Source organism: Gouania willdenowi, chromosome 4 (genome assembly GCF_900634775.1).
Source record: "Gouania willdenowi chromosome 4, fGouWil2.1, whole genome shotgun sequence".
Lineage (NCBI taxonomy): Eukaryota > Metazoa > Chordata > Actinopteri > Blenniiformes > Gobiesocidae > Gouania > Gouania willdenowi.
The window spans coordinates 3,881,254-3,909,220 of NC_041047.1; the positions used below are offsets into that span (position 1 = coordinate 3,881,254).

At 36.6% G+C, this 27,967-nt stretch overlaps 1 protein-coding gene across 1 annotated transcript; it reads right to left on the minus strand.

Annotated features, from left to right (window-relative positions):
* On the minus strand, window positions 1–27,915 carry rgs8 (regulator of G protein signaling 8). The gene is made up of 5 exons (XM_028444216.1): window positions 27,738–27,915; window positions 11,597–11,707; window positions 8,265–8,326; window positions 2,147–2,313; window positions 1–524 (listed from the first exon to the last, which is right to left on the minus strand). Exons 2-5 carry the CDS (start codon window positions 11,695–11,697, stop codon window positions 330–332), a joined length of 525 nt encoding a protein of 174 aa, XP_028300017.1. The 5' UTR covers window positions 11,698–11,707; window positions 27,738–27,915; the 3' UTR covers window positions 1–329.
* Between the last annotated feature and the right edge of the window lie 52 nt (window positions 27,916–27,967).

Here is a 27,967-nt window from a genome sequence, read left to right on the forward strand (position 1 = left end):
ACAAAATATAAACAATTTAAAGTGAAGTTCCTGCAGGGACTGAAATTTGTCACTTATTGCTTTGATATTATAAGTGCCGAACATAATTTTATAATTTTTTTTAAACCAGAGCAGAATAATTTTGCCAAATGCCTAAAATGTGCGGCTCACTTAGCATAAACTGCTCCATATTTGGCCCCTGAACTAAAATGAATTTGACACCCCTGGTCTAGAGGAATCACATGCTTGGAGCTGGTGTTGACGAAAGGAAACGGTCATGCTAACCACTACCTCGTTGCATATTCACAGTATTGAGATACGGGTGAGTGGGTTCAGTCTTGATGCGGGGATCAGACGGACCTCCGTTGGCCCTGAGCCTGAGCTCTTTTCAGGATGTCCTGGTACATCTTGGACCTGAGGAACCTTGGGTACGAGTCTTTCTCCATGAGGCTGTAGATCTTACCCTGAGCGTCGTTGAGGCTGTTTGGAGACGGATCGGCCAGGCTCTCCTTGGTCTTTTCCCTAGTGCGATAGTCGAGGTTAATCTGTCACAGTGACCACAGAAAGCAATGGGTATTTAGAGCAGGGTTCTCAATCTTGGGGTCGCCAGATACTAGGAGGACCAGATGCCTTTAAGAAAGTAAGAATATGTTAACAATTTGTGCCCATTTCTGCAACTACACCAAACTTTCCATATTTTAACCTATGTTCATCTCTTTTTCTTGCCATTATTTTGCTCCTTTTAATGCATTTTTTCTACATTACTCCCATTTCTGTCACTTCTCCATCAAATTTCAATGCATTTTCTGCACCTTTTCACCACTTTTCCACCTAATAGGGATGTAACGATTAATCGTAAGGCAGTTAAAAATCGATTCATAGGTGTCACGGTTCAAATCGATGCTCTGAAAATTGAGTCGCAGTACTTTTTTTTAACAGCAGAGGGCGCTATATATTTATCCCTTCTCTTGTCCAGCAGTAATGGCAGTGGGCGGAATCTGCTACTACTTTCTTTCTGGATGCCTTATACTCTTAAACATGTTCATAAATGATTTCTTACCCCTTTAGCACCGAAAAAATATCTGTAATATTACGTGAATATCTGTAAAAGACACGTTTTTCTATTAGCTCTGTCTGCTAGCATAGCATCTCTTCTTCACTGCACTTAGCTGCATGCTAACCTACCACTGGGTTACCAGTGCCCTCTGCTTTTCAAACTAATATCTGACGTAAATGCATTGCAGACTGCTTTTTTTTTTTTTTAAGTCCAATTGTTAAGGCACAAAATACATTTTCAGTTGCACTTTTAAAAAGAAAAAAAAAACTATTATGGAGTTTTGCATTGTTTACTATAGAACCAGAATTGAAATTAATACGCTTCTTCTTCATTTGTTTTATTCCTTCATTTATTTCACTCAAGATTAATTTTTAGTTAAATTGCATTGTTTTGAATAGTTTATCAAGGGATTCTTTTTACAATGAAATATAAATGGAAAACTTTTAACAAATTTCTGTGGTTTTTAAAACCACATTTCACCAACATTTCCTTTACTTTTAACCCATTTTATTTATGATTAAACAATGATTTACATCTTTAAGATGACAATAAATAAACTAAACTAAACTCTATACTATGGCACAAATAATAATAAACTTCCTATAACAGTGGATATTTTTCAGATAAATAAATAAATGTGGTTATCACAAATTCATAAAACAATGAATCATCATTTTTGACACTTATAAACCCTTACCACCACATGTTGCATATATTTTTGTCACTTTTAACCTCTTTTCGCCAGATTTCATGCGTAGTTTTGCCAATTTGACCACATTCACAATTTATCATGCCCATCATTTGCCAGTTTAAACTAATTGTTCAATTATTGGCACTTTGAACCTTTTTTTTTTTTTTCAAATACTTTTTTTTTTCTAATTTGTAACTTTGAACTAATTTCTGTGGTTTTTAAAATCCTGTTTCATCACCTTTTCCACTATTTCTTTGGAAACTTTTTTTCGGGGTCCCGGACTAAAAAGAACCACTGATTTAGAATAAAAATAATTTTAGTTTCATTGTTAGAAGCCAATGTGAAAGTTGTTTTCTCTAAAGTCTTAAGTCATCAGTAAATAATATATTAACCGTGACATGAAATACTGTAAATCTGACCTCTCTTGGGGCCTGAACGTCAATGAACTCCGTAAAGATCTTGGATGCCTTGGACACCAGCTTGGTGGAATTCTTGATTTTCTTGTAGTCTTCACAGGCCATCCAGAACTCAATGTTCTCGTCACTGAACTCCGATTTTAGGAACGTCCTGAAGGCAGCCAACCCATCTGGAAAAGTATATGAAGATGTAAAAAATAAGTCATAAACCAAAGTCTGCTTCATCTACTAATGTGTTTTGTCTGAAAATCACCTATACTTTAGTATTATGTGTGTAAAAAGAGTCTTCTGAATGCAACAAAAACCCAAGTATCTAAGTAAAATCTGTTAGTAAAAAACAAGAAGCTTTTTCTCCTCTTCAGTTATGATAATTGATCTATTCATCTGCCCCACTGATGTGAACAGAAGCACATGTTCCTCTAAGAGCTTGTGTCAAGTTGACCTGTTATTTCCAAACACCACACAAACTGTTTATCAGAACACAGAACAGAGAGGCTGCTCTGTTTTTCATGATTAAAACACCTACAACAGTCCATCCCTCACTAATCATTTGCTGAAATGCCGTTTGCGGCACTGCTTATATATACTGTAGTGTGTTGCTTATATATACTGTAGTGTGTTGCTTATATATACTCTAGCGTGTTGCTTATATATACTGTAGCGTGTTGCTTATATATACTGTAGTGTGTTGCTTATATATACTCTAGCGTGTTGCTTATATATACTGTAGCGTGTTGCTTATATATACTGTAGTGTGTTGCTTATATATACTGTAGTGTGTTGCTTATATATACTGTAGTGTGTTGCTTATATATACTCTAGTGTGTTGCTTATATATACTGTAGCGTGTTGCTTATATATACTCTAGTGTGTTGCGTATATACACTCTAGTGTGTTGCTTATATATACTGTAGCGTGTTGCTTATATATACTCTAGTGTGTTGCTTATATACACTCTAGTGTGTTGCTTATATATACTGTAGTGTGTTGCTTATATATACTGTAGTGTGTTGCTTATATATACTCTAGTGTGTTGCTTATATACACTCTAGTGTGTTGCTTATATATACTGTAGCGTGTTGCTTATATATACTCTAGTGTGTTGCTTATATACACTCTAGTGTGTTGCTTATATATACTGTAGTGTGTTGCTTATATATACTGTAGTGTGTTGCTTATATATACTCTAGTGTGTTGCTTATATATACTCTAGTGTGTTGCTTATATATACTGTAGTGTGTTGCTTATATATACTCTAGTGTGTTGCTTATATACACTCTAGTGTGTTGCTTATATATACTGTAGTGTGTTGCTTATATGTACTCTAGTGTGTTGCTTATATATACTCTAGTGTGTTGCTTATATATACTGTAGCGTGTTGCTTATATATACTGTAGTGTGTTGCTTATATATACTCTAGTGTGTTGCTTATATACACTCTAGTGTGTTGCTTATATATACTGTAGCGTGTTGCTTATATATACTCTAGTGTGTTGCTTATATACACTCTAGTGTGTTGCTTATATATACTGTAGTGTGTTGCTTATATATACTGTAGTGTGTTGCTTATATATACTCTAGTGTGTTGCTTATATATACTCTAGTGTGTTGCTTATATATACTGTAGTGTGTTGCTTATATATACTCTAGTGTGTTGCTTATATACACTCTAGTGTGTTGCTTATATATACTGTAGTGTGTTGCTTATATGTACTCTAGTGTGTTGCTTATATATACTCTAGTGTGTTGCTTATATATACTGTAGCGTGTTGCTTATATATACTGTATACTGTAGCATCCTTTTAGGAGGAGAGTTATTATTCAGAATATTAGGGTAGAGAAACCATTCCTGGCTCCTGGATGAAATAACCACCTTTCTACAGCAATGTGTGAGAAATATTACATATTTTACAAAAACGGCATCTGAAATTCACCGTAATTGAGGATGTCCTCAACTTTGTCAACTCCACGGGGCCCCTTTAAGACCTGGAGGTCTCAGCTGTTTCCCATCTGGCCTTTGTTCCAGGAGGTGTAATCGCATCTTTTCGGATCTCACCCATTTGAAGTGTTTAAAAGACTCCAACTAGATTACACTTTGCTATACATCACCAGTTGTTGCATATTATCTATAATTACATATATCGTCTAATTGTATATTGCAGACTGAGCAACTGGTAGCCCTCGAATTATTTTAAGCCACCCCCAAAGTCATTGCACAAAATTCCACCAAAAACACACAAGACGACAACGAAAATGGACAAAAATAAGAGATAAATATACAAAATGACAACAAAAATATACAAAATGACAACAAAAATATACAAAATGACAACAAAAATATACAAAATGACAACAAAAATATACAAAATCACTCTAATAACACACAAAACAAACAAAACGTACAAAATGAAACCAAAAAAGCACAAGATGAATACAAAAATACATTCAGATAATAAAAAATAATTTAGAAATGACAACGAAAACGTACAAAATGATTCTGAATTGTACAAAATGACAACTAAAACACAAACATTTTTGTGGTTCCCGCTGTGATTAAAAAAAAAAAAAAAAATCAGAATATTTACAAATTCTTATCTGACTTTCCAGCAGTGATTGCTTTACAAAAAAATGTTCCACTGTTAACACTGTTAAATTGATGTGTGACAAAAATATTACAAATCACAACGTTTTCAAATAAATATACAGCTAAAAGTAAACTCATCCTAGGTTAGGATGAGGTTATAACAACTATAAAGTTAGCGGAAATATTTTCTCACTTAAAGAGTAAGTACACCCCAAACCAACTTGTGTATTTGGGTATTGATTAGTGCTGTTGATTGATCCTAAACTGGCCACTGAGGGTTGAACGCCTGCTATTACAACTGAATTTTGCTATTGGTTGAACGGTAAGGTAACGGTAACCCAGAGTTCACAATAAACATGGTGATGCTGCTTTTAGTTGTTATGCTGCAAAGAAGTGGAACAAACTGCCAGCAGAGCTGAAGTCAGCATCACATGTGAACATTTTTAAATCAAAGTTAAAGGCACTTTTTTTCTCTACTGCATATGATTGAGAGAGAGATTTTTTGTCATGTTGTTGATGTCATGATGATTTTACTGATGATTTTAATTGATTTTACTGATGATTTTAATTGATTTTACTGATGATTTTAATTGATTTTACTGATTTTACTGATGATTTTAAATGTTCTTATTGATTTTAAACAATTGAATGTTTTATCATGTAAAGCACATTGAGTTGCCTTGAGTATGAAATGCGCTATATAAATAAATTTGCCTTGCCTTGCCTTGCCTAAGCTGTGTGTCATCACTTTAACTGTTGGCCCCGCCTCTCCTATAACGTCACCCACCTCCTCATCCTCCTCACCACCGGCTCCAGTCTGTGCTAAAGGCTCAAACATGCATGGCTCTGGACCACCGTGGTCGTGACTGGTGGGAGGAGACTCTGGAGGCAAAAAGTCCTCCACCTCCAATGACCTCTCTGTGGCAAAAGTGTCCGCACTGTCGGACTCGCTCATGTTTAGCTTGTTAGCTAGCAGTTGTGATGGGTTTTGATTCTGTGTGCGCGGGGATGGAGAGGAGGGGGCGGTTACTGAAAGTAGCTGGGCGTGTCTTACTGCTACAGCAGTAACGCCCATAATTAAGGCTTTTTTTTTTTAGAATTTCCCTCCTAGTGGCAGCTCAGCAGAAGGCAGGGGTTTACTTACTCTTTAAAATGTTTCAAAGGTGGAGAATCAACGTTGATATTTAGCCTCAATGTGCTTCAGGTTTTTGTCCTTGTAGGTTCCAAATGCATCTTGGGAAACTTGGAAGTATACTTCAGAGGGAATCGTCCTTCAGCGGGATCATACTCGCTTGCATTGCATCATGGGTCGGTTGAGTATGACCAGTGTGCCCACCGTGCATACTTAAAAAATGTCCTGATGTAGTATACATCCAGGCATTTCTCGCATACTCAAATCTTTTCATACTATCTAATGTGAACGCATTATATGCTGATTTTTACGTCAGACTTAGTATGAGTCGTACGTTAGGATGACATTTCCAGCACTGCCTCAGTGCAGGTGCGGTCGAGGTAAAGCTAATCAACAGAGATTAATCTTCTACTCTGCAGACTAATAAACATAACCTGGTGTTCTCATTAAAGAACAAGAAGCAACACAATTCACTTCCATCATCAAATGAGTCGCTTCACCAGCCAGTTTTAAAGTAAGCTTATTGTTTGTAATAAATTAAACCTAGTCATGAGGATAATTTTCTCCCACAGGAACATGTAGTGCAAAGTCCTTATTGATTTGACATGACTTATATAGCGTGTGTGTGTGTGTGTGTGTGTGTGTGTGTGTGTGTGTGGTCACGGTGTCCCTCCTGCTCTTCTTTGAAAACAGGTAATTCTGAACCTCTCTCTGCCTTAGAAACTCTTTTCTTTAATGACCGCTGTGTTGCTCTCCTAAATGTCTGCTCGTGTCAAGTCACTACGTTATGTCATGACCTCAGCCCGGAATAAAAACACATTGTTATTTTGAGGTTTTCTTTCAATTATTTCCTTGAAATAAATGCTTTGAAAAAATAAACATGCTGTCATTTTCCATTTCTTACCCATCCATCTTTATAAATAATGCATTAGCATTACAAAAAAGCAGCATTCGTCCTTTACAAAAACACAAAACAAAACAAAAATCATACCTTTGGTACAGATAAATCAGATTTTTAAACAGCTGGTTTTGAAATATCCAACTAGTAAGTCAACAAGAACTAATGAGTTGCAATTTGTATTGATTTGCATGCTGAAAACATGCACAAACACTAGATTTTACAGTACAACATTTATGTGATTTAGTGGAAACAGAATCAGTGAGGTAACAGAGAAAGCTCTGTTTAAACAACAAATAAATCTGCTTTTGAGTAATTTAATACAACTGCTTTATGTGAGGCATATTTTTAGTGTATTTCTGTCTTAAAGGGATCCTCCACTGTTTTTACAGGTGTGACCTAAAGCCTTTTAAATGTCCTTATTAGAATATCTATGCCTAACAAAACACATGCACCATGTTCGTTTTGTCAACTTTTAAAAATGGGATTTTAGAGCCTGTTTTCAGCTATTTTGAAATCACGTGATTGATGATGTCACACGGCCCCACTGCCTGTAAACATCCCATTGTTTATTATTGGAGTGAAGCCTGATTTTCAGATCATTTAGCGGCTTTATTGGCTTTTGGTTGATCTAAATAATCAGGAAAAGTTAAAAAATGTTGATGTAAACCTCTTTGGTTTACAAAACAAGGATAAAAACCCTAAAAATAATCTATGACCGCAGGGGGCGACGGCTCCAAATATGAGGTTTGGTCGTAGACAATGAAGCAGAGAAGAAGAGCTCTCCGAGGGGACCTTTACTCTCCCTTAAACAGTGCACTGACACGCTCTGGTGGCTGAAGTTAGCGAGGAAATCACGGACTGTTGAAGATAAACCAACCTTCAGGATAGAAGTCCTTTTAGGTGGGAGTCCTTCAATAGTCCGTTATTTACTCGCTAACTCATTTTTTTTTTTTATCTTCTTTTGGTAAACAAAAAAAATTTACATCAACATCTTTAACTTTTCCTATTTATTTAGAGCAACCAAAATCAGCACAAAATGGTATTTTGACCAGAAAGGCTGCTAAATGATCTAAAAAGTAGGCTGAATATATATATATATATATATATATCTATTTGGGATATGCAGTGTGGCTGTGTGATTTCAAAATGGAGGAACACATGTTTTAAAACGGTAAAGTAGTCCCATTTTACAAGTTAATGAAACAAATCTGGTACAAAATAATGCATTGTGTTAGGGATAGCTCTACTAATAAGGACATTTGTAATGCCGTAATGTTTTATTGGAGCGTTTGTCTACTGCTGTCAGAATAAGACTCCTGATATGACTCAGACGTCCTGAAAACACAGATTATTACACAAGATGTTTGGAAAAGGGAGCAACAGACCAAATAAAAGGAAACTCTGAGAGAGAAAGGAAAGGAATTATTTTTCCATTTCCCCCACGGTCTGACAGGGCTGCAGGGATTGTTCTTTTGAAGGAGAAGACGGAACAATGTTCACTTACATTTGTGCGAGAGGAGGTGATCAAAGGATTCCGACCATCGTACAACCTCGTTGGATGAAACTCTGAGGGAGAAAAGCAAGTTTGTGCTTTCATGCATTTTAAACACAAGAGATTCTCCAATGCAATATTTAAGATCTGCCTATTTGAAGGTGAAATTCGTCTTCCGTTCACATCGGTTCCTCTTCCAGGTTCTTTTGCAGGATAATGACAGGAGAATGCACTGTAAGTAGCTAGGAGAAAGTTAGCTGTATAGTACATTATGACAGCATAGCGCAGATATGATATGACGACAATCTCTCTCAGGAAAGAAATAAATTGAACGATGTGGTGTTGGTAAGATTTATGTGGATTTTGATAGTTATGTATCAAACCCATAGTTTGGTATCTGAATAATTGCATATAAAGGTGCTACTTATACAGGAGATACTTCACTTAAAAAAGTAACTTTTAAAGAGAGAAAAACAGTTTTAATCGAGTAAATTAATTCTATTTTAAAAGTAAATTGTCTTGGACATGTTTCCTGTACGTAGATTATACTCTTAAGTTTTCAGAGAATCAAAACCATCAGACCATCACTATCCATTCTGACCAATAGGATTTTAAGCAAACATTATTAGAACTCAAGAGCACATGAGCCAAGACCATGACTTACCTGGCCCACAGTGCACCAAGATAATTAAAATACATTTTACAAACCATGACAAGGTTGACCATTTTAAGAGCATTTTCTCTTTAATGTGAGTTATGTTTTAAATACATTTAGCAGACAAAAACAAGGTCTTTTAAAGCACAACATGCAAAAATCTCAAATCTTGACAAATTTGTTCCACTAAATTTTTCCGGACTAGAAATATGACTTTTTGCTGGTGTCTGGCACATAACGGCACTTAAAAAAATTTCCAAGGAGTCAGAACAATCAGGAACAGGTGCAAGCACTTCCTATTATTATTATCACAATAATGAAGTTGAATTACAGCAGATCAGTGCTGGTCTTGACAGAAAACCCAGAGTCCAGACAACAGACATGACCAAAACCTTTAAAATTTGGTCAAGTCTCGAGTACTAGAACACCTACCCATGGGCCTATAACAGTTGCTCTATTTCCTTTCTTTCTTAAATGTCTAGTAGACTAAGGGTGCATTCACACCGACGGATCTTAAACGCTCTAGGTTTGGTTTGTTCTGAAAGTCCTCCCTTGCTTGGGAAGTGTGAACACGCAAACAAAGTCTACTCTAGATGGATCAAACAGGCGAATTCTGATCAAATGACCTTGCGATGGTGGCCTAGTGGTTAAGGACGCTGGGCTTGTAATCGGAGGGTTGCCGGTTCAAGCCTCACCTGGGCCGTCACTGTGGGATGTTGAGCAAGTCCCTTAACCCCGAACTGCTCCCCAGGCGCCGCAAAATGGCTGCCCACTGCTACTCAGGGATGGGTTAAATGCAGAAGACAAATTCCATTAATGTAATAACATTACATGGCCAACTAAAGGCGAAAGCCCCGATTTAATCTTTAACACTATGACAACTTGTTGCTGCTCCATTGCTGAATGTTCTGAAAGAACAAACAGAGAAAGCAGAAGTTTCTGAGCACCAACTGACCCATAGATGAGAGCCTCATCCTCATGTTTCTGTTTCTGTGCCTAGACAAGTCTCTACTCCACTGGTTAGCTCACGTAACTGCACCACAGGGTGTTTGGAGCAGATCAGATGTTGCATTCTGAACGCAAACCGAGCCAAACCAAAAAATTATCAGCTGTCCTCCGCCCATTCTGTTCAAGTCCAGGAATAAATGTGACTTCAGCGACAATAGTTGCTTAGATCGCCCGTGATGAGTCGCTTAAACAATGACGTGTTTTTTGCTCGCTTCATTGCTCTAGTGCAGTGTTTTTCAACCTTTTTTGAGCCAAGGCACATTTTTTTCATTGAAAAAATCACGAGGCACACCACCAGCCAAACATGTTAAAAAATGATACTCTGTAGCCTATATTAACAATATAGCCATTCTCATCAAAGTGTCTTGAATAGGAATCAAATAAACACAAAGAATAAAGGACTTTATCATCATTTGTATTTCTTCTTTCAAATAAAAAGTGCACTTATCATGTCCACTTCAAAAATACAGCTTGAACATAACAAATGAAACAACAATGTGGTCTTAAAGGTAGTAGAAAACGTCAAAGTGTTTTGCAAACTCTAATTCTGTCCAAAATTATTAATTACCAGGAACACAGAAATATCGTGCTTATTATGACAGAAGCAATAATATTTGGGATTACGCTCTCAAGGTGGGTTCACACCGAACGCGACTGAAGTGACTGAAGCGATGCGATTACATTAAAAATCAATGTAAATGACGCAACGTCAATTTATCCCCCCCTCAGCGACGCGACTTGCATGATCAAAGTTGAAAAATGTTAACTTTTTAAGCGACGTGAAGCGATATCTCCCGTCCTCCACTGTCTGTAGAGCGGAGGCAGCAGCCCCTCCCTCCCGCTCCCGCTTCAGTGCTGACGGCTGCAGCGGAGGCTGTTCTACTTCCTCAAAGTATCAGGTTCAAAATTAAAGCGGTAAATTTCTTTAAAACCACAGTAACTACTGATCAAACACATTCTGAGTGAAGTCATCCTTTAATATCTCCGTTAAGTTGATGATTTAACCGTAGAAGCGGAGCATGAAGGAAAAAAAAAAGACGTCATCAACACTCTCTCTCTCTCTGTCTCTACCCTGTTACCGGGGCCACACACACACACACACACACATACACGTGCACATGCACATAGCTCCCTAGTGATCGCGTCGCTGGAGCGATGAAATGATGGACTGACAAAAAAGCACCACTATGTGCAAACTACCGATCAGGGACGATTTAAGGCAACGGCATCGCTTCCGTCGCGTTCGGTGTGCACGCACCTTTAGTCACTACTGCAGCACGGACACTCGACAATGGTATATTATTTGCAGATAATAATTAATATGTTTTCAAAATTTTTTTTAGACCAATTAGGTGAAATTGGATAATTTCCCACGGCACACCTGACGATCTCTCGCGGCACACTAGTGTGCCGCGGCACAGTGGTTGAAAAACACTGCTCTAGTGACATGATGTAGATTTATATGAAATGAATGAAATGAAAATCTCAAGTACAAATTTGATAATTGTTTCTTCCAAAAGTTTGAACATTATGTAATCACTGTACAATTCAGGCCAAGTAAGTGTTTTAACACAACAGAAGGTTGAGTTTCACATTATTACCAAACTCTGGTTCCACTGGAGAAAAGCACAGCGTCAAGTTATCAGTTGTGGTAGTAGTTTTTAGTTGTTGGCAGACTTACTTCAGACACCTGGCTGTTGTCTCGTGGGCGGGAGGAAGGAACTCAGAAAAGTCGTTGTAGGAGTCAGACTTGTGGGATAAACAGCCCAGTCTGGTTTTCATTGTGCAAATCCTGGAGAAAATGCAAGAAGGTGGGCATTCTGTGAAAAAACTTGCAAACATGCATGCAAATCAAAATAAAATGTATAATTTCATGCATAAAGACCCTATCAATGCATCACATGACGCCTCTGTATTGAGTGCTTGAAATAGAAATGCACCTTTTTATTTTGGCTGTTGCTAAGGTGGCTAATCCTGTGTTTGATGTTTAGACTGTGTGTATGTTCTTAAATGCTGATGTATTAACTGATCATTCAACCATCTGCTCAGTCATGTGGACAACAGGTGGGGTTACATATGCAAGGGTTGACATTCTGCTTCGTGCAGAGGGAAGCACTCTCATCTCCATTTCTTCTTCAGGTTTTGGTTTCTACTGTATATAAAGACCTGTGATGTAATGTTACAGGATAAACCAAAAAAATAATAATAATTGCATTTTCCCATTTACTCGTTTAACGGGTCATGAGCATAAAACCTGCTGCTGTGCTCAACTTGATCTCATTAATACACTCGCTTTGCAAATTGCAAACAAACAGGATTCACACAAGCACAGCCTGTCCTGTTATATATTTGTTTATTGCTATTAATGGTCAGAGGTCTTTAAAAAACGTGTATGGTGGCAATTGTGCATTATTATTATTATTAAGACTTAAAATCCATCAGCAACTTCTCAAATTACACCAGTTATTTGTATTAATACTCATATCTATATTATAATTATTCAAATTCTTGACACTTTTATAAATAAAAATAAAATGGATATTGCCATTATTAATATTATTATCATTATCATTATCATTATCATTATTTGTTATTGTTATTGTTATTATTATTTTAGGGCCTCGACCAAAATACCCATTGTACACTAAATCAAGTGTTGTAACGTGCTATTGCACATCCAAGAGAAGGGAGATATTTATAAACAGGCAATGAGCCAACATGTAATGGTGGAGATGAGGGAAATGAGTGAAAGAAAATGGAGCAAAGACTGAGTGAGTCATCTGAACATTTCATAATCCCTCTAGCTCCACAATCAACCAGTTATTGTCATCATAATTATTATTACTACTAGTGTTGTTGTTGTTGCCAGTTAAATCACACTTATTTAATGTTGTCCAAGAAATGTTTTTGTCTATTTTGTAGTTGTTGTTTTTTAATGTACCTGAATATTTTCCCCTTTCAGTAACATCTAACACTGTAGTTCTCACACTTTTTTTGGCTCAACTATCCCCTTTCTCCTATCTCTTATTTTGCTCATTTTGCTATACATATTAAGGAATCAAATTTTCAAACAAGTGAAATAAAACAGTATTTAGTAGGAATGTAACAATTCACTCAACTCCCGATACGATTCGATTCGATTCACGATACTGGGTTCACAATAGAATTCTCTCTCGATTTATTTTACAAAATGGGACTGTAGACAAATGATGACTGAAAACTATTCCTTTATTTTTTTGGGGAAAAAAAACTAGAAAATACTGTATTATTTTCCTTTAATATTTCATTGTCAAAATAATCTCTTGATAAACTATTCAAAACAATGCAATTTAACTAAAAATAAATATTTAATGAAATAAATAAAGGAATAATACAAATGAAGAAGAAGCCTCTTAATTTAAATTCTGGTTCTATAGTAAACAATGCAAAACTACATAATAGTTCCTTTGCAACTGAAAATGTATTTTGTGCCTCAGCAATTGGACTTTAAAAAAAAAAAAAAAAAAAAAAAAAAAAAAAAAAATCAAACCACTGGGTTACCAGCAGAGGGCACTGGTAACCCAGTGGTTGGTTGGCATGCAGCTAATCTTGTAGTGAAGAAAAGATGCTATGCTAGCAGACAGAGTTAATAGAAAAACTTGACTTTTACAGATTTTCACGTAATATTACAGATATTGTTTCGGTGCTAAAGGGGTAAGGAATCATTTATGAACATGTTTAAGAGTAGAAGGCGGCCAGAAAGAAAGTAGTAGCAGATTCCGCCCGCCGCCTCCACTTTTGGACGAGAAGGATACATATATAGCGCCCTCTGCTGTTTAAAAAAGTACTGCAATTCAATTTTCAGAGTATCAATGTGAACTGTGATACTTATGAATTGATTTTTAACTGCCTTACGATTAATCGTTACATCCCTAGTATTTAGATTGAAAAGATTTATTTATATATATATATATATATATATATATATATATATATATATATATATATATATATATATATATATATATATATATTTTTTTTTATCATTTTCAGTCATCTCTCGCCTGGTGTGGGACCAAGACTGACTCAGTTCATTCTATAATCAAGAACATTTTCATCATGTATGTAAGGTGTAAGGATGTAAGGTCACACACAGACAGACACGTTTTACACAGCCAGAACAGCTTGGGGTCACATTGACCCTTAATGTGTGTAATATGTGTTCAGCACATTAAATGCTCAATGAATTGTACCCATCAAATTACGAAACATCATGAAATATGATAAATAAAAGTCAACTATCATTTATTGAATGATAAACATTGAATGGGGTCAAATTGACCCCAAGGGTAATAGGAGGGTTAAAATATCTTTGTTTTTTTCTTTGTGTTGGTGCAGTTTATTTTTACAAGCATCAAAGAACAACACGTGATTCTACAGTGACATTGATGTGCTTGTGCCGTAATGAATAGGTAATGGTTCTCCATGTAGCCAAGAATAAATGTTCAAACACTCCAGGCTTTTGCTGCTCGTGTCTCACTGAAGATGTGACGCAGCCCGGTCTAAAAACACCGATGATGTGTTAAATATAAATATAAAGTAGATGCACTCAACTGTGCTTCATCTGGATGAGTCATAATCTACAGATGCATTTCATTTGTTAACGAGGAGTTATTTTTGGGTTGGACTGTAAAAAAGAATCCAAATATACGAGGATATTTTCAGAAACCTTTTGAGTCGCTAAAGTTAACTGAAGTACAGAAGTGAGTCATGAATAAATCTATGGTTTGAGGAACTTTCTAATCACTGTTAGTAATTATTCCTGCATCCTAACGAATTTGTGAACATTTTATATATATTATGGACTTGGACTTGATTTTATATAGCGCTTTATCACCACACTGAAGCGGTCTCAAAGCGCTTTACATATCAGCTCATTCACCCAATCACTCTCACATTCACACACCAGTGGGACAGGACTGCCATGCAAGGCGCTAGTCGACCACTGGGAGCAACTTAGGGTTCAGTGTCTTGCCCAAGGACACTTCGACACATAGTCAGGTACTGGGATCGAACCCCCAACCTCTCGATCAGACGACGACCCACTACCACCTGAGCCACGGTCTCCAAGAGTGCTGATGTAGAGCAATAACAGCTCCGGGAATTCGACGAATGATATCACTCCACTGTACAGCTGATCTAAATAGCGTTAATTACTGTTTTACATCTTGGGCTATACACCATAGTACACTGTGTGCTCTCCAACTATTTTTGTTGGGGGAGTCAGATGATTAAATAAAATTTCTTGTCACTTATTACTATTAACTAATAAAAATGTGGTCGTAGAACTGTTGTATAAAAGCAACTATATACATTTACACTATGTCCAAATCACACCAGTGCTGATATTTCAGCACAACAGCACTCCTCTCGTGTGACATTGCTTAATTCGACCGTCCGTCTTCCTGCTGAAAAGTCTCGCGGGATGAGATTTCATGAAAGTTACATGGCTTTAAAACAACCTTCAATGGAAACACGTTCAAAGTGCAATTGTACTTTGTAAAAACTTTAGAAATACCAATTTTATTTTGCAAAAAAACTGTAGTAGCTAAGGATTTATGGATTAAAGTGCTTATTGCTTCAATGTAGAGAGTAGTATCATACGCAAATGCGTATGCGTAACTATGCAGTACATATATATATGTATATTCATTATTATCATTATCAAGACTTTTGAAGAACCTTGACATTTTTAGTAACTTTTTTTCTTCTTCTCACAAAGTGTGTGAAAACAAATTCCTCATATTTTATGTGCTGCAGCGCAACACAAAATATGAAACTATCATTTTGCGACAGTGTCACGTTTCCCCGTGAGTTTGTGTTATGTTGTATTGAATTGACTAAATGTAAAATATAAGACGACTTTTGGCCCCTGGTCCAAAATGAGTTACGTAAAGAACTTAAGTACAGAGAAAAGCAACACGTTTTCTCAGCTAGTTAGCACCTATACACAATCTAAAAGTGACGCAGGAAAGGCTTCTGAGTATTTCCGTCAACAAAACATCTTCCTGGTATGTTCCTTGAGGCGATGTTGACAGGTAAACATGTGCACGACTGGGGTTCATTGGTTCTTAGAAAGACAGTGCCATCATCACAAATTACAAGTGATTCCAAGAAAAATAGCAAAACAAGTTTATTAATGTAAATCTGCTCAATGAGACCATTGGTTCACATAAATGTGAATGATTTCAGATGATCTATGTCAAAAACTGACCAAAGTGATATGAAATATTTAGTGGTGGGACTCGATTAAAAGATTACATTTGAGATCGAGATTTTTTATTTCTTTTTTTAAAAATAGGACAATATTTATTAAAAAAAGTCATGTAAATACATTAGATTGTCGCCAGGGGTCTTATTTACATCCCCTGTCCCATTAGCAGGTTGATATAAACATAAAACCAACATCAGTATAAAAAGACACGTAACCAACAACAACGTGACATATAGTGCCGAGATAAAAGATAGACCTAGAAATTTGGGGACCATGACTATTACACATTGTTGATTGTAAAGTGCTACAGTGCCAATTAAAGTTTGGTCACATAGTGTCGTTTGCACGCAGCGTTCTTCATTTCCTGCTGCAGCAGCAGCCACAGCTGATCAGTTATGAACGTAGAATGGAGCAGAAGACAATGTTAAAGGAATACACCATTGAAACATTTCTTTTTCTGCAATAACATGAATTATCTTTATCTTTGATACATGGATTATGTAAATAGTTCAGATGGGTCTGTTGCGTGCACTGCGTCCATGTTTGTGTTTCACTTTTGTTTTATACCCGTGCACTGATCTGATGTTGACATAAACAGTTGTTTGTTAATAAAATCGGTGCTTACCAAAGAAGCAAAAGTACATTCCTTTGATTCACTGTCGGGTCGGACTCAGACGAGAAAATGCGGCCTAATGCACACTCCAACTGTGACACGGTTATTTATTTACTTGCCGTTCATGTGACTGTTTACTGTAAGACCTGTGCACATGCCTCTGCGTACATCTGTGGAACCAAACAATAGGTTCGTCCACCGTGCTTGTCTCCATGCCGTATTTTTCTCATCTTTTTTTAATTTCCGGGTTATTGGGACGGCTCTCCAAGTTGTCATGAATGAACGCGCACCAGCGTCATTTGACGTCACCATCAGCGTCATTTGACTACACATAACTGCGCAGAAAATCAGACTCTGAAAAGCAGAACAAAATCTATCACACTATAGGTAGAAATGTGTGTGGACGTATTCTCTTTGGTTTAGAGCGCTTCATCACCCATTTGCATTAAAATAAATACTTAAGGTAACACTATTATGGTCTTCATTTCATTACTGTTACATTACTTAGAATAATAGACGATGTTTGTCAACCTGAACACACTAAAAAAAGCGATTTACTGCATTATATATATTTTTCTGTAATTAATTAATCGCAATTAACACGTTAAAGTCCCAGCCCTAGAAATAATCAATTATTAGACAATGTCTGATGAAAATCAGACTTTACTTTTGCATTGAGACAAATTGTCACTGACTTTTAAATGATTCTGTCAGTTTTTTTTTCCTTTTCCAAACATAATTTGTTCACACCTGTACGTCACCCAGTCGAGGTTATTAATGGATAACATTGACAAGTGTGTTCGCTCGTCTCCTCAGTTTTGACAAATGTGTAGCCGTTCCCACTGTGCTCTTCATTCTCCACCCGCAGTATGCTGCAGACACGTGCTGCTGCTGCTGCTGCTGCTGAGCTATTTATAAAAGTCCCTGACAAATCCAAGTAGTCAGGAGGAAGCAGAGCATGTTCTATTCATCCATGCAGCAGGGCTAGCTCCTGGAGGAGAACGACTAAAAACAGCCTCACATGTACGCTAGCGAGCCACATGAGTCCCAAAGTTTACCCTCCAACTTCCGCCGGTGTCAGTAGGAATGTCGTCCCAGACATTGTGTTTAATCAGTGGCGCAATGCGAGTTTTATTACGTTTTTTTCACGTTCTGTGGGTCCTTTTGATCTCAGCACGCAACAAGTACAATATACAGCGCGAGCGATGACAGTGAAGGCACACAACGCTTATATATATGTGTCAGGTCATCTTCAGACAACGTCTGTAAAGTTCATCACACCACTCGTCGAGGTCGTCAGGATTGGACTGACACTTCCTGTCTGCAATTGTTATTTTGTAACACTGAAAAAATTTGGAAGTTCTCAAAAAAATGTGGACAAACATTGTTGGATTTGGTTAAAAAGTGATTGTTTTGGGTTTTTGCTTATCTGTTTTATCTTTGACAGAAATAATGAAACAAAAACAGATAAAACTGCCTTCGTAACGCTAATACAATCTTTATTATTCAACTTTGAAATGTCTTCTTAAAGGGATCCTCCACTGTTTTTTGTTTTTTTTTTTTTACAAAAGCTTTTAAATGTCCTTCTTAGTAGATTTACTGATATGTTTATTTCATTAAATTCAAAAAGAACAGGACTACTTTACAGTTTTAGAGCCTGTGTTCCTCCATCTTGAAATCACGTGATTGATGATGTCACAAGGCCCCACTGCCTGTAAACATCCCATTGTTTTCTTTTGGAGTGAAACATTCAGCCTGATTTTTAGATCATTTAGCAGCTTTTTAGATCATTTAGCAGCTTTTTAGATCATTTAGCAGCTTTTTCAGCCAAAATGCCACCTTGCGTTTGTTTTGGTTGCCTTAAATAATCAGGAAAAAGTTACAGATGTCGATGTAAACTTCTTTTGTTTATCGAAAGAGGATAAAAACAATTGTGACCCAAAAAATAATTCATGACTGCAGGGGGTGACAGTTTCAACTCTGCAGTTTGGTATGTTGTTGGCTGAACTGTTTGGTGTGGCATCCACAGTTTAAGACTGATTTGTAAACCATGGTTTTTATGGTTTGACAAAGCACTTGTCTGTCTCTCTAAACTGGCGTTGCCTGTGTGCCTGTTTCTGCCTGTGACTCAGTGCGCAGGGATTATGACATTAACTTACCACGTGAGTTAATAAACCAATTATAACGCGCTAAAGTTTGGTGACACTGACAATGACATTTTTTACTTTTTAGCATGGTTAGCATTGAAGAGCAGCTACAGCTGCAAAGGAGCACCTCAGCGGTGTGGAAACATTTCATTGTCCAGTCAAATAACAAGGAAGAAAAAACTGAATAAAAAATGACTGTAAACATTGTTTACATTGCAGCTGTTTTTGGTGGTTGGAGATGTGGGCTTAGTTTTGTCATCTTTTAAATATGCTGAATCCACAGGTTTATTTATGGAAAGTAATACATTTTTGTGTATTTTATTTTTGAATGAATTAATATTTCCCTAGTTTTTACATGAGCTGCCAGGGTTAAGCAATAATCATTTGGAAGTGGTATTTTATTTTATATGTATTTTATTAATTGTTGTTTATTTTATAGAAAGTGTCTATAGATACGTTAAACGTATCCATAGCCCCTGGGACGATGGGTACGACTGATGACGTTGCCGGACATTTTCTAACCTGTGTTTCCACCTTGTCAGAATGGCTGAGTGGTCTAAGGCGCCTGACTCAAGGATTCTTCTTTCTGCTGCCGTGGGTTTGAATCTTACTTTTGTCATATATAAATATATATATATATATTTTTTTTTTCGTTTTAACATATTTAACACGGCAAATTACATCTTTAAAAATACATATATGAAAAAAAAAACATTTTAGGGTATTTCCTGGCTTAGGGATAGGGATAGGGCTAAAATAAAAGGGTTAGCGTCATAGCTAAAAATAAATATGAGCTCAAATAAAACAGACGAAACTTTAAGTCACGTGGTGCACCTATCATATGACCTAAACTCGCCAATGAGGGGCGTTGCGTATGCATAGAGTGGCAGTCCATGGATATGTTTAACGTATCAAAAGCCACAACCTATTTTATAATATCAAGCTCTGCAGAAGCCTGATAACGATCCTGGTCATTAAGATCAGGTGTGTTGGAAGAGGGAAACATCTAAAACATGCTGGATAGGGGCTCTTTAAGACCAGGATTGGGGACCCCTGCAATACACCATACATAGGAATGTGATTTAGCTTCAAAGTAAAATAAAATTGTTAAAAGTAAACTCGTGTCCCTGTTTTTTAAAACGTACCTAAACACTTAACAGTGGAAACATTTTAACGTCCTGAACCGTGAACCGTGACCAAAAAAACAGGTATGTTGAACCGACTGTATTGTTACATCACTAGTATGTTGGTTGTTATTTCTTCAATAGATCACAAGTCTAGTTAAAATAAACAATAATCCTGCACCTGTTTTAAAATTATTACAGTATATCAATAATTAAAAAAAACAACAACCTGTCGTTAACTTTTTTCACGGTTTAAAATAAATTAGCTTCGTGGGATGAGTTTGGCTACATAACCGTGCAGAATTAGCAAATATATGTGTTGCGGTGGTTGCTGAAAGTGGCAACACATCAGATGGTCTGACACTAATGTTTGAAGCCAAGCTTCCGCTCCCAAGGCAACAGTCGACACAAATACACACTGACAAGCACACAAGTGCAAGACAATTAATAATGCAGCAGGAGATTATGATTTTTCAGTATTATGCACTACAAGCTCAATAAGTATATACTGTGTACTGTATACTATAAGTATGCTTAATATGGTGAGCATGACCTAAACTGGCCAATGACTGACTTATCATGTGACTTAAACTGGCCAATGACTGACCTATCACGTGACCTAAACTGGCCAAATAGGGGTGCTCCATATGGATAGCAACTGCCTAAATTGTTTACAACATGGCGGACACTGCGGCTCTCAGTAGTCTCGTAAGTCTGTTGTTTGTAGTGATACACCGAGAAAATAAGCGACTGAAACAGAGAACAATTAAACCCTGCACTCAGTGCGAACTTGTCTGGATATAAAGCGGTGGATTGAGCAGTTGTTGTCATAATCTCCCCCGCATCAAAATCGACGTCCATCATCCGTGGAAGCACATAGACAATCAGCGAAGGTGGAGTTATGTTGTTCGAGACTTTAAATGCCATAATCTACATTGTTGGACTTTTAAATGCTTTTAATCCATATGTATCCATTTATTCTCTCCCACTTGTTGTTTAACTTAGTGATTTACAACTGACAGCAAGTCTATCCCTCCATGTTAAAGTGTATCTCCCAGTGACCACTAGGGCTGGGTAGGCACGTTGCAAATCGAGACCACCAATGACAATTCCATATGTTTCTGCTGGCAAGTGTTAATTCAATTCAAATCAACTTTATTTGTATAAAGCAATTTACAACAAAGTCATCTCAATGCGCTTATCAAAAAATAAAATTCATAAAAAGAAAGAAAAAACCCAACAAGCCATCTAACAAAATCAACATCATAAACACCATTAAAGAAACATAAACAATTATTTAGCACATCCATTGTTTGTGATGGAAACACAGAAACACGGCGAAAATCACAACAACAATAACTCAGAACAGCCTCATTGAGGAGCATTCACAAAGTCAATCCTTCCTTTTGTTCCATTCATTGTGAAAATACGAACACTTTTCTGATCTTACCTTTGCTGAAGGTCTGGTAGCTCAGTTGTTTGTCATTTATAATTACATTATAATTAAAACAAATAATCAAAATTTAAATTCACCCTTGGGTAGGCACTGCCTACCTTGCCTACCCTGACTGCACGTCACTGGTATCTCCCATATTAAAGCACATGTCAAGTACTGTATGATATTTCATGTAGAACATAATAAATAATAACACATTGCTTTTTTTGAGCAACTTTACTTTCTTCTTCTTTAAGTTACAGGAAGGGCTGAACATTTTAAGCTGAATTTTGGATTTATTTTGGCAGGTCCATAATACAGCTTTCAAAACTTATGTTATAGATAATAATAATAATAATAATAATAATAATAATAATAATAATAATAATAATAATAATAATAATAATAATAATAATAATAATATATATGTATTTATTTAATGATTTTTGCTGCCCTGTCCTCCCCTGTTATGTGTTGTCCTTCTAATAAAATCTGCTTCACCCTTCCCTGGGGAGGACGGTCACAATGACGCAAAATATTACTACGTCATTTTTTTTGCGAGAACAAAGCTTTCAATGCTACGGAAGCAAATTAGGGCCAATTTTGATTAAGAATTTTTTTCAGCAAATCAAGCATAAAGAATAAAGTTGAAACATGTCGACATTAAAGTTGAAAATATGAGATTAAAGTCGAAATTTCCAAAAATTACTCAAAATACAATATTGTGATACAAGGTGCAGGTCTGCTAACGAAGTAAAATCTATAAAAAAAAATAGGAGTCATTTTTTTTAGCTAATCTCTAAATTTCAACTTTATTTTTGACTTTTCAACTTTATTCTTACACTAATACTTAATTGACAGGAATAAGAAACAAAACAACAAATCATAAACCATTGTTCTTTCCCATATTATGCTCACATTCTAGATGCTGACATGAATTCTAAAAATGCGGTTCTCGAATCAGATACAAGTTGCTTTTCTCGCGTCGTACTTGGTTCCATCATTACTATTTCTTATGATTTGAATACTTCAGGTGTGTACAATGTTTTGGGTTTGCTACAGTGTCGTATTACTTCTTCTACAATGGTTTATTGCGTGTACATGAGTCGTGACATTGTAAACAACCTCGCTGAGTGCTGCTCGATCAGCGAAACTTGACGCTCTGCGGCTGTTTTTGTCGATTGTTGAAATGCTAAACGTATTTTACAGGTGAAGTAGGTTTTTCTCTTTTTTATTTGTGGTTGAGCTGAAAATAAATGCCCTGTTTTGGCCTTTGTGCGTCCTTGTGTAAATGTTTATTCATGAGCGTGTACACGCTTACATTAGCTTTCATTATCGGTCTCTGCTGTCATAATTAAGCTTTGATTAGCTGTGTTTAATCACTATCACTGTCGTTTTTTCTTCATTTTATTCATGCTGCAGAAATGAGCTTGTGTTGGAGAGAATTCATTGAGTTTTAAACATTCTGCAGATTAAAACTAGAAGTTTCTGAGTCCCTGGAGGCTGTTGCTGTAGAGACCTGATCTCACTGCTGTCAGGAGTCAAACTGGGACAAAACTACAAAGTATCATTAGTCACATAGACGCCTGATATTATTTCCTTTATCTGTGATTAATTTAACATTATATACAGTGACATGTGGTGAGGATCATGAGGTTGTGCTTTTCATGTTTGTCCTTTTTTCTCTTATTGATGTGGGTTGAATTGATGAGCTGCAGCTGGTTTTATATTTATATTACTTATTTATGTATTTATTGGTTTATTCAATAGGGTACATTAATATTCATAGAGAAAATGTACCAGGTTTAACCAGAAGGCTATTTTTAATATGTAGTCCTTGGACAGAATGTTCAATTGTCACCATAAAGGCAATTATATTATGTAAATGTATATTAATGTACATTATTTTTTATATAATGTATACTATATACAGTGTTGTGCTAGTTACTGAAAAAAGTAACTAGTTACCGTTACTAGTTACTTCATTAACAAAGTAACTCGGTTATTATTTTGATTACTTACATCAAAAAATAATGCGTTACTGGAAAAAGTAACTTTTGAGTTACTTAGAATTAAAGAATGTATTATTTATTTTGGGTCATTTGTGTCCATACAGCTTCATATTAATGCTGTAATAATATAATAATCCACTGTTGATCAACTGTTATAAAACAACCATAAAAGATGTTCATATAAAGCACAAAACAGCTGCTCCAAAATTAAAACGGTAATTTTTCAGCCTTAGCACAGTAATGTACAGTAAGCTGTGTGTATTCCAGGTGCACATTCTGCTGTTGAAAATGCTTATAAAAATAAATGTGGAAAAACAAATTCACAGCATTTTTCTCAGCTACACAATGCTAAACATATCAGGCTAATGAGCTGCTGTTAGCAGTGACTCAGCAGCAGCGACAGGCTGCTTATTTACAACAACATACCATGCAATAGTTTTGCTGACCTGTCCCTGGATAACAGTAACAGTCCGTTAAAATCCAGCCGCAGCCTTAGCTTAGCTTCACTGATGCATCTTTTGGAGACAAAAATAATGCGCGTATTTCCACTCTGAGAAGCTCGTCCTGTTCTCGCATTGACTCGCCATGATTGGAGCACGTGATGTAAACAGAAACACGCTGACAATGCTTCTTCTTCTACTGTTTTACCGTGTTTGGCACAGCATCCCACAAAAATATGTAGCGCCACTGTAAACAGGAAGTACACTGCAGCGAGCAAAGTAAAGGACAAACGCACCATATTGTAACGGTAACGGCGTTATTTCTTTAAAAAAATATTGCGTTACGGTACTAGTTACTGTCAAAAGTAACACTGACTATATACATATATATTATTATAATTATGTCTGTGCGTTTTAGGATGGGGGAGGGGCTCACGACAGCTCAATGACATATTTGCAGAAAACATTTAATTCGTTTTTAGTAGTTTTGTAAACCAATTAGGTGAAGTTTAATAATTTCTCACAGCACACAAGTGTGACACGGTACAGTGGTTGAAAATCCCTATCCGCATCCTTTGATGCGTATAAACTTAGTGCTAAGCTGAAATATTGTGTCTGTGTTATGTTGCTTTTAATCAGTTCTAAAGCTACTGCAGTGAGACTGAGATTAATTCCTCAGTTCTACATGGAACACAGACACATGTGACAGAATAAAGCCAGTGCGTGTCACAGCCATGGTGTAATCCGGCTGTTGCTGGTTGGACGGCACCGTTAAAGCTCGTCCTTCATCATGAGCAATCACATATTTGTATTAAACTGGAGCTTGACATCTACCAGAGGCAGACTTAGAGAATAATGTCATGTGACTGTAGGGATTTGGCTTTCGTCTCTAGTCTCGCTGCATTTCCTCAACACCCTTTTTTTTGCTGCCTATCGACTCAGTTGTACGCCTATGTCAGTTGGACGTAGCAAACGTGGGGAAAAATAAGCAGGATAATCACAGAATTAGACTTTGGGTCATGTCAACAAGTCAAAAAGCTGTTTGAGTCAAAGCAGAACTAGTGCTCACCTCACAACACTTGGAAAACATAGAACAGCAGCCACGAATGGCCAAAAAAAAAAGCTTGGAATGCCTCAAAATCAAGCACACCTGTGTGCATGTAAAAGGAACAATAATAGGTTCTATTGTAACTGTAAATATGCAACTCCTTAAAGTTTGTAAACTACAACAAAAACAAATTAAATGGACCCAACAATGACTTATGACAAATAATTCTAATATTCAGATTGGAAATTGCCAAATAGATCCTAATAATTTAAATAAAAAAGGTGGAAAAACTGCCAAAAAAGAGATGAAATAAATTATTTTATCATTATATACATAATAGAAATAATCAAAGAAGAAAGAATGGAGAGAAAAAAGAAAGAAAAATACAAAACCTAAAATGTATTGTAGCTTTATTAGCCATGCAGCAGAAAGAATAACGTCTCCATGAACATTTAGCTAATTCACACAAATGGGTGTGATTAGTTATTATGCAGTTTTCTTTCAGTCAAACAGATTCACACAGTTTTGTCACACTTTAGCAAAGTAATGAGGCCTAGTTATCTACTCACAACATCATTTATGTGTAGATGAAAGAATAGATTTAATTCAAAATGTACCACCTTTCTGACAATTATGACATGAATATAAAAACATAGATGATGCTAATGCAGTCTGCAATTTCAATCAAAGTGGAAAAAAAAAAAAAAAAAAAAAAACTGGTGCTACAAGGACTAAAAGTTTGTGAACCAGTGCATAAGAAAACATTAGTTTAGATCAGAGCTGGGTAATAGTATAATATGAGACGTACCATGTAATATTGGTCGGCATCGGTTTCTTCACCAATATTCAAAACCTGATACGCGCTATTGTTAAAAACGAATACAGCACTTTTTCCACCACTGAAGTTGAATAACCCTATAAATTGAAACATATGAAATTGTTTATGCAGAAACATATGAAATTGTCATTGGTCTCGATTTGCAACGTGCCTACCCAGCCCTAGTGGTCAAGGCACGTCAGTGATCGGCATGTATCGTTATCTGCCGATACTGCGCAACTAGGTATCAGCATCGGGACAAAAAAGGGTTTTGGAACAACACTATCTTTGTGGTTCTCTTTGCAGAGACTACAACTCATTATATCGTATGATTGCACGTGAATTAGTGAGATTTCCTGTCCGGCAAGGCCACAACAGTTGTGCATCACAGACGGAGGCGGTGGGGATTGAAGGACAGCAAAGCACGGAGACGTTTCGCGTCCAGTGGAAATCTGGTGTTATTTCACAAAGGTGATGCTTATTTATGGAATGCATCCAGTGATGGATCACATTAAAAGTAGCCTTAACCTTTCATTTCCATGAAGAGATACAGTATATAATGTGACTGAACATTAGGTCATGGGGGAGGGGCTCTGTGTATATATTGGTATTGATTAATATTGGAAATTCAACATTGGTCAAAATCGGCAAAACGCTAATATTGAACATCCCTAAAGTGTTTTCTAAATTCTAGATTCAAACAGCCATTTTTTTTTTTTTTTTTTTTTTTAAGAAACTCTGGTTGAAAGACTCCTTAACTCTCCTATTATCCTCAAATATTACAAACAAGGATATTTGCCTCCAGAAAATGATTTTATTTATTTGTTGAATACATAACTAACCCCTTGGTATTGAAACATTGATCTGTTCTCTAGCGCCACCATCAGGACATGGTTAATTAGAATGAATTTATCTTTAATAGTTTTCATCAAAATCTTCTCAAATTTAGTGACAGCATTAATGACCACTAGAGCATGAACCCTATTGGTTGTGGTGATGATATGACCTTTGATCTTTCCTGCAGTGCCACCATCAGGTCAAACTTTCAGTTTCAGAGTTAGTGTATCTTGAAAATCTTTCATCCAAATCTTTTCTAATTTTGGGTGCACATTCATGACTCTCACTGAATGAACCATACTTACACTTTTTTTTTTTTTTTTTATCTCTGTTTGTGTAACATATTTGGAGTTATTCACTATAAAGCCCTCTGTCTCAGACACGTTCTCCTTTACGTCACTTTCACTGTGAAAGAGCTGTTCCAAAATCTCATTGACATTAAACCTTACTTTCCTCATGTTTTGTATCAACTGAAAAGAATCAACTCTGCACCTAATGGTGTGAGGATGTAAGGTCACACATGAGTCACACACAGACACGTTTTACACAGCTAAAACAGCTGGGGGTAAAATTGACCCCAGAGGAACACCAATGCGTGCAATACGTATTCAGCACATTGAAAAAATATCATCATGATAATTTCATGCTTAATCATTATTATTCTCACTATTTGACCTTTGAATAATAAACATTGATGAGGGTCAATTTAACCCTAAGGATAATAGAGAGAAGCAGCAAACTTGGCTGCATCATGTGACACTAATAAGTGTTTTTGTGCCCAGATTGTGTGGGCTTCAAAGCTCGACTCGTTCTTTAAAAACTTGGAAGAGTGACATGATCTGTAGCCAAAAGAACTCAGAACTACTGAGATCAAGGATGAGGAGGAGGCTTTTACCACTGCTCAGAGGAAACAGTGCTGAAGGAAATGTCAACATGCAGTGTTCAAAGGAAAAAGACATGTCATCACGCACATGCTTCTTTCAAATCTGGCCATAATCTGTGGACCAATAGACGACCTGGACTTCAGAGTCCACAGCAGAATTATTACATAACAGCGACTTTGATCCCCTGAATTAGCGTAATATAGATCCTTTACCTTGCGTCCGGCGAATGTTAAAGCTGCTGGAACTCTGTCTTTTTCTCGTCAGCGTGCACGTGTTGGCAGAGCACAGCCCTTCGTCTAGCCAACGACGCTTTGTTTTTGTATGAAAATTGCAGAGCAGGAGATATGTGATGTTTGTGAAAATGCCAGTGAATGCACTGTGCTCATTGGTGTGAAATCGTGGCAGTAGTGGTGGTGGTTGGGGGGGGGAAGGGGGGAGCAGC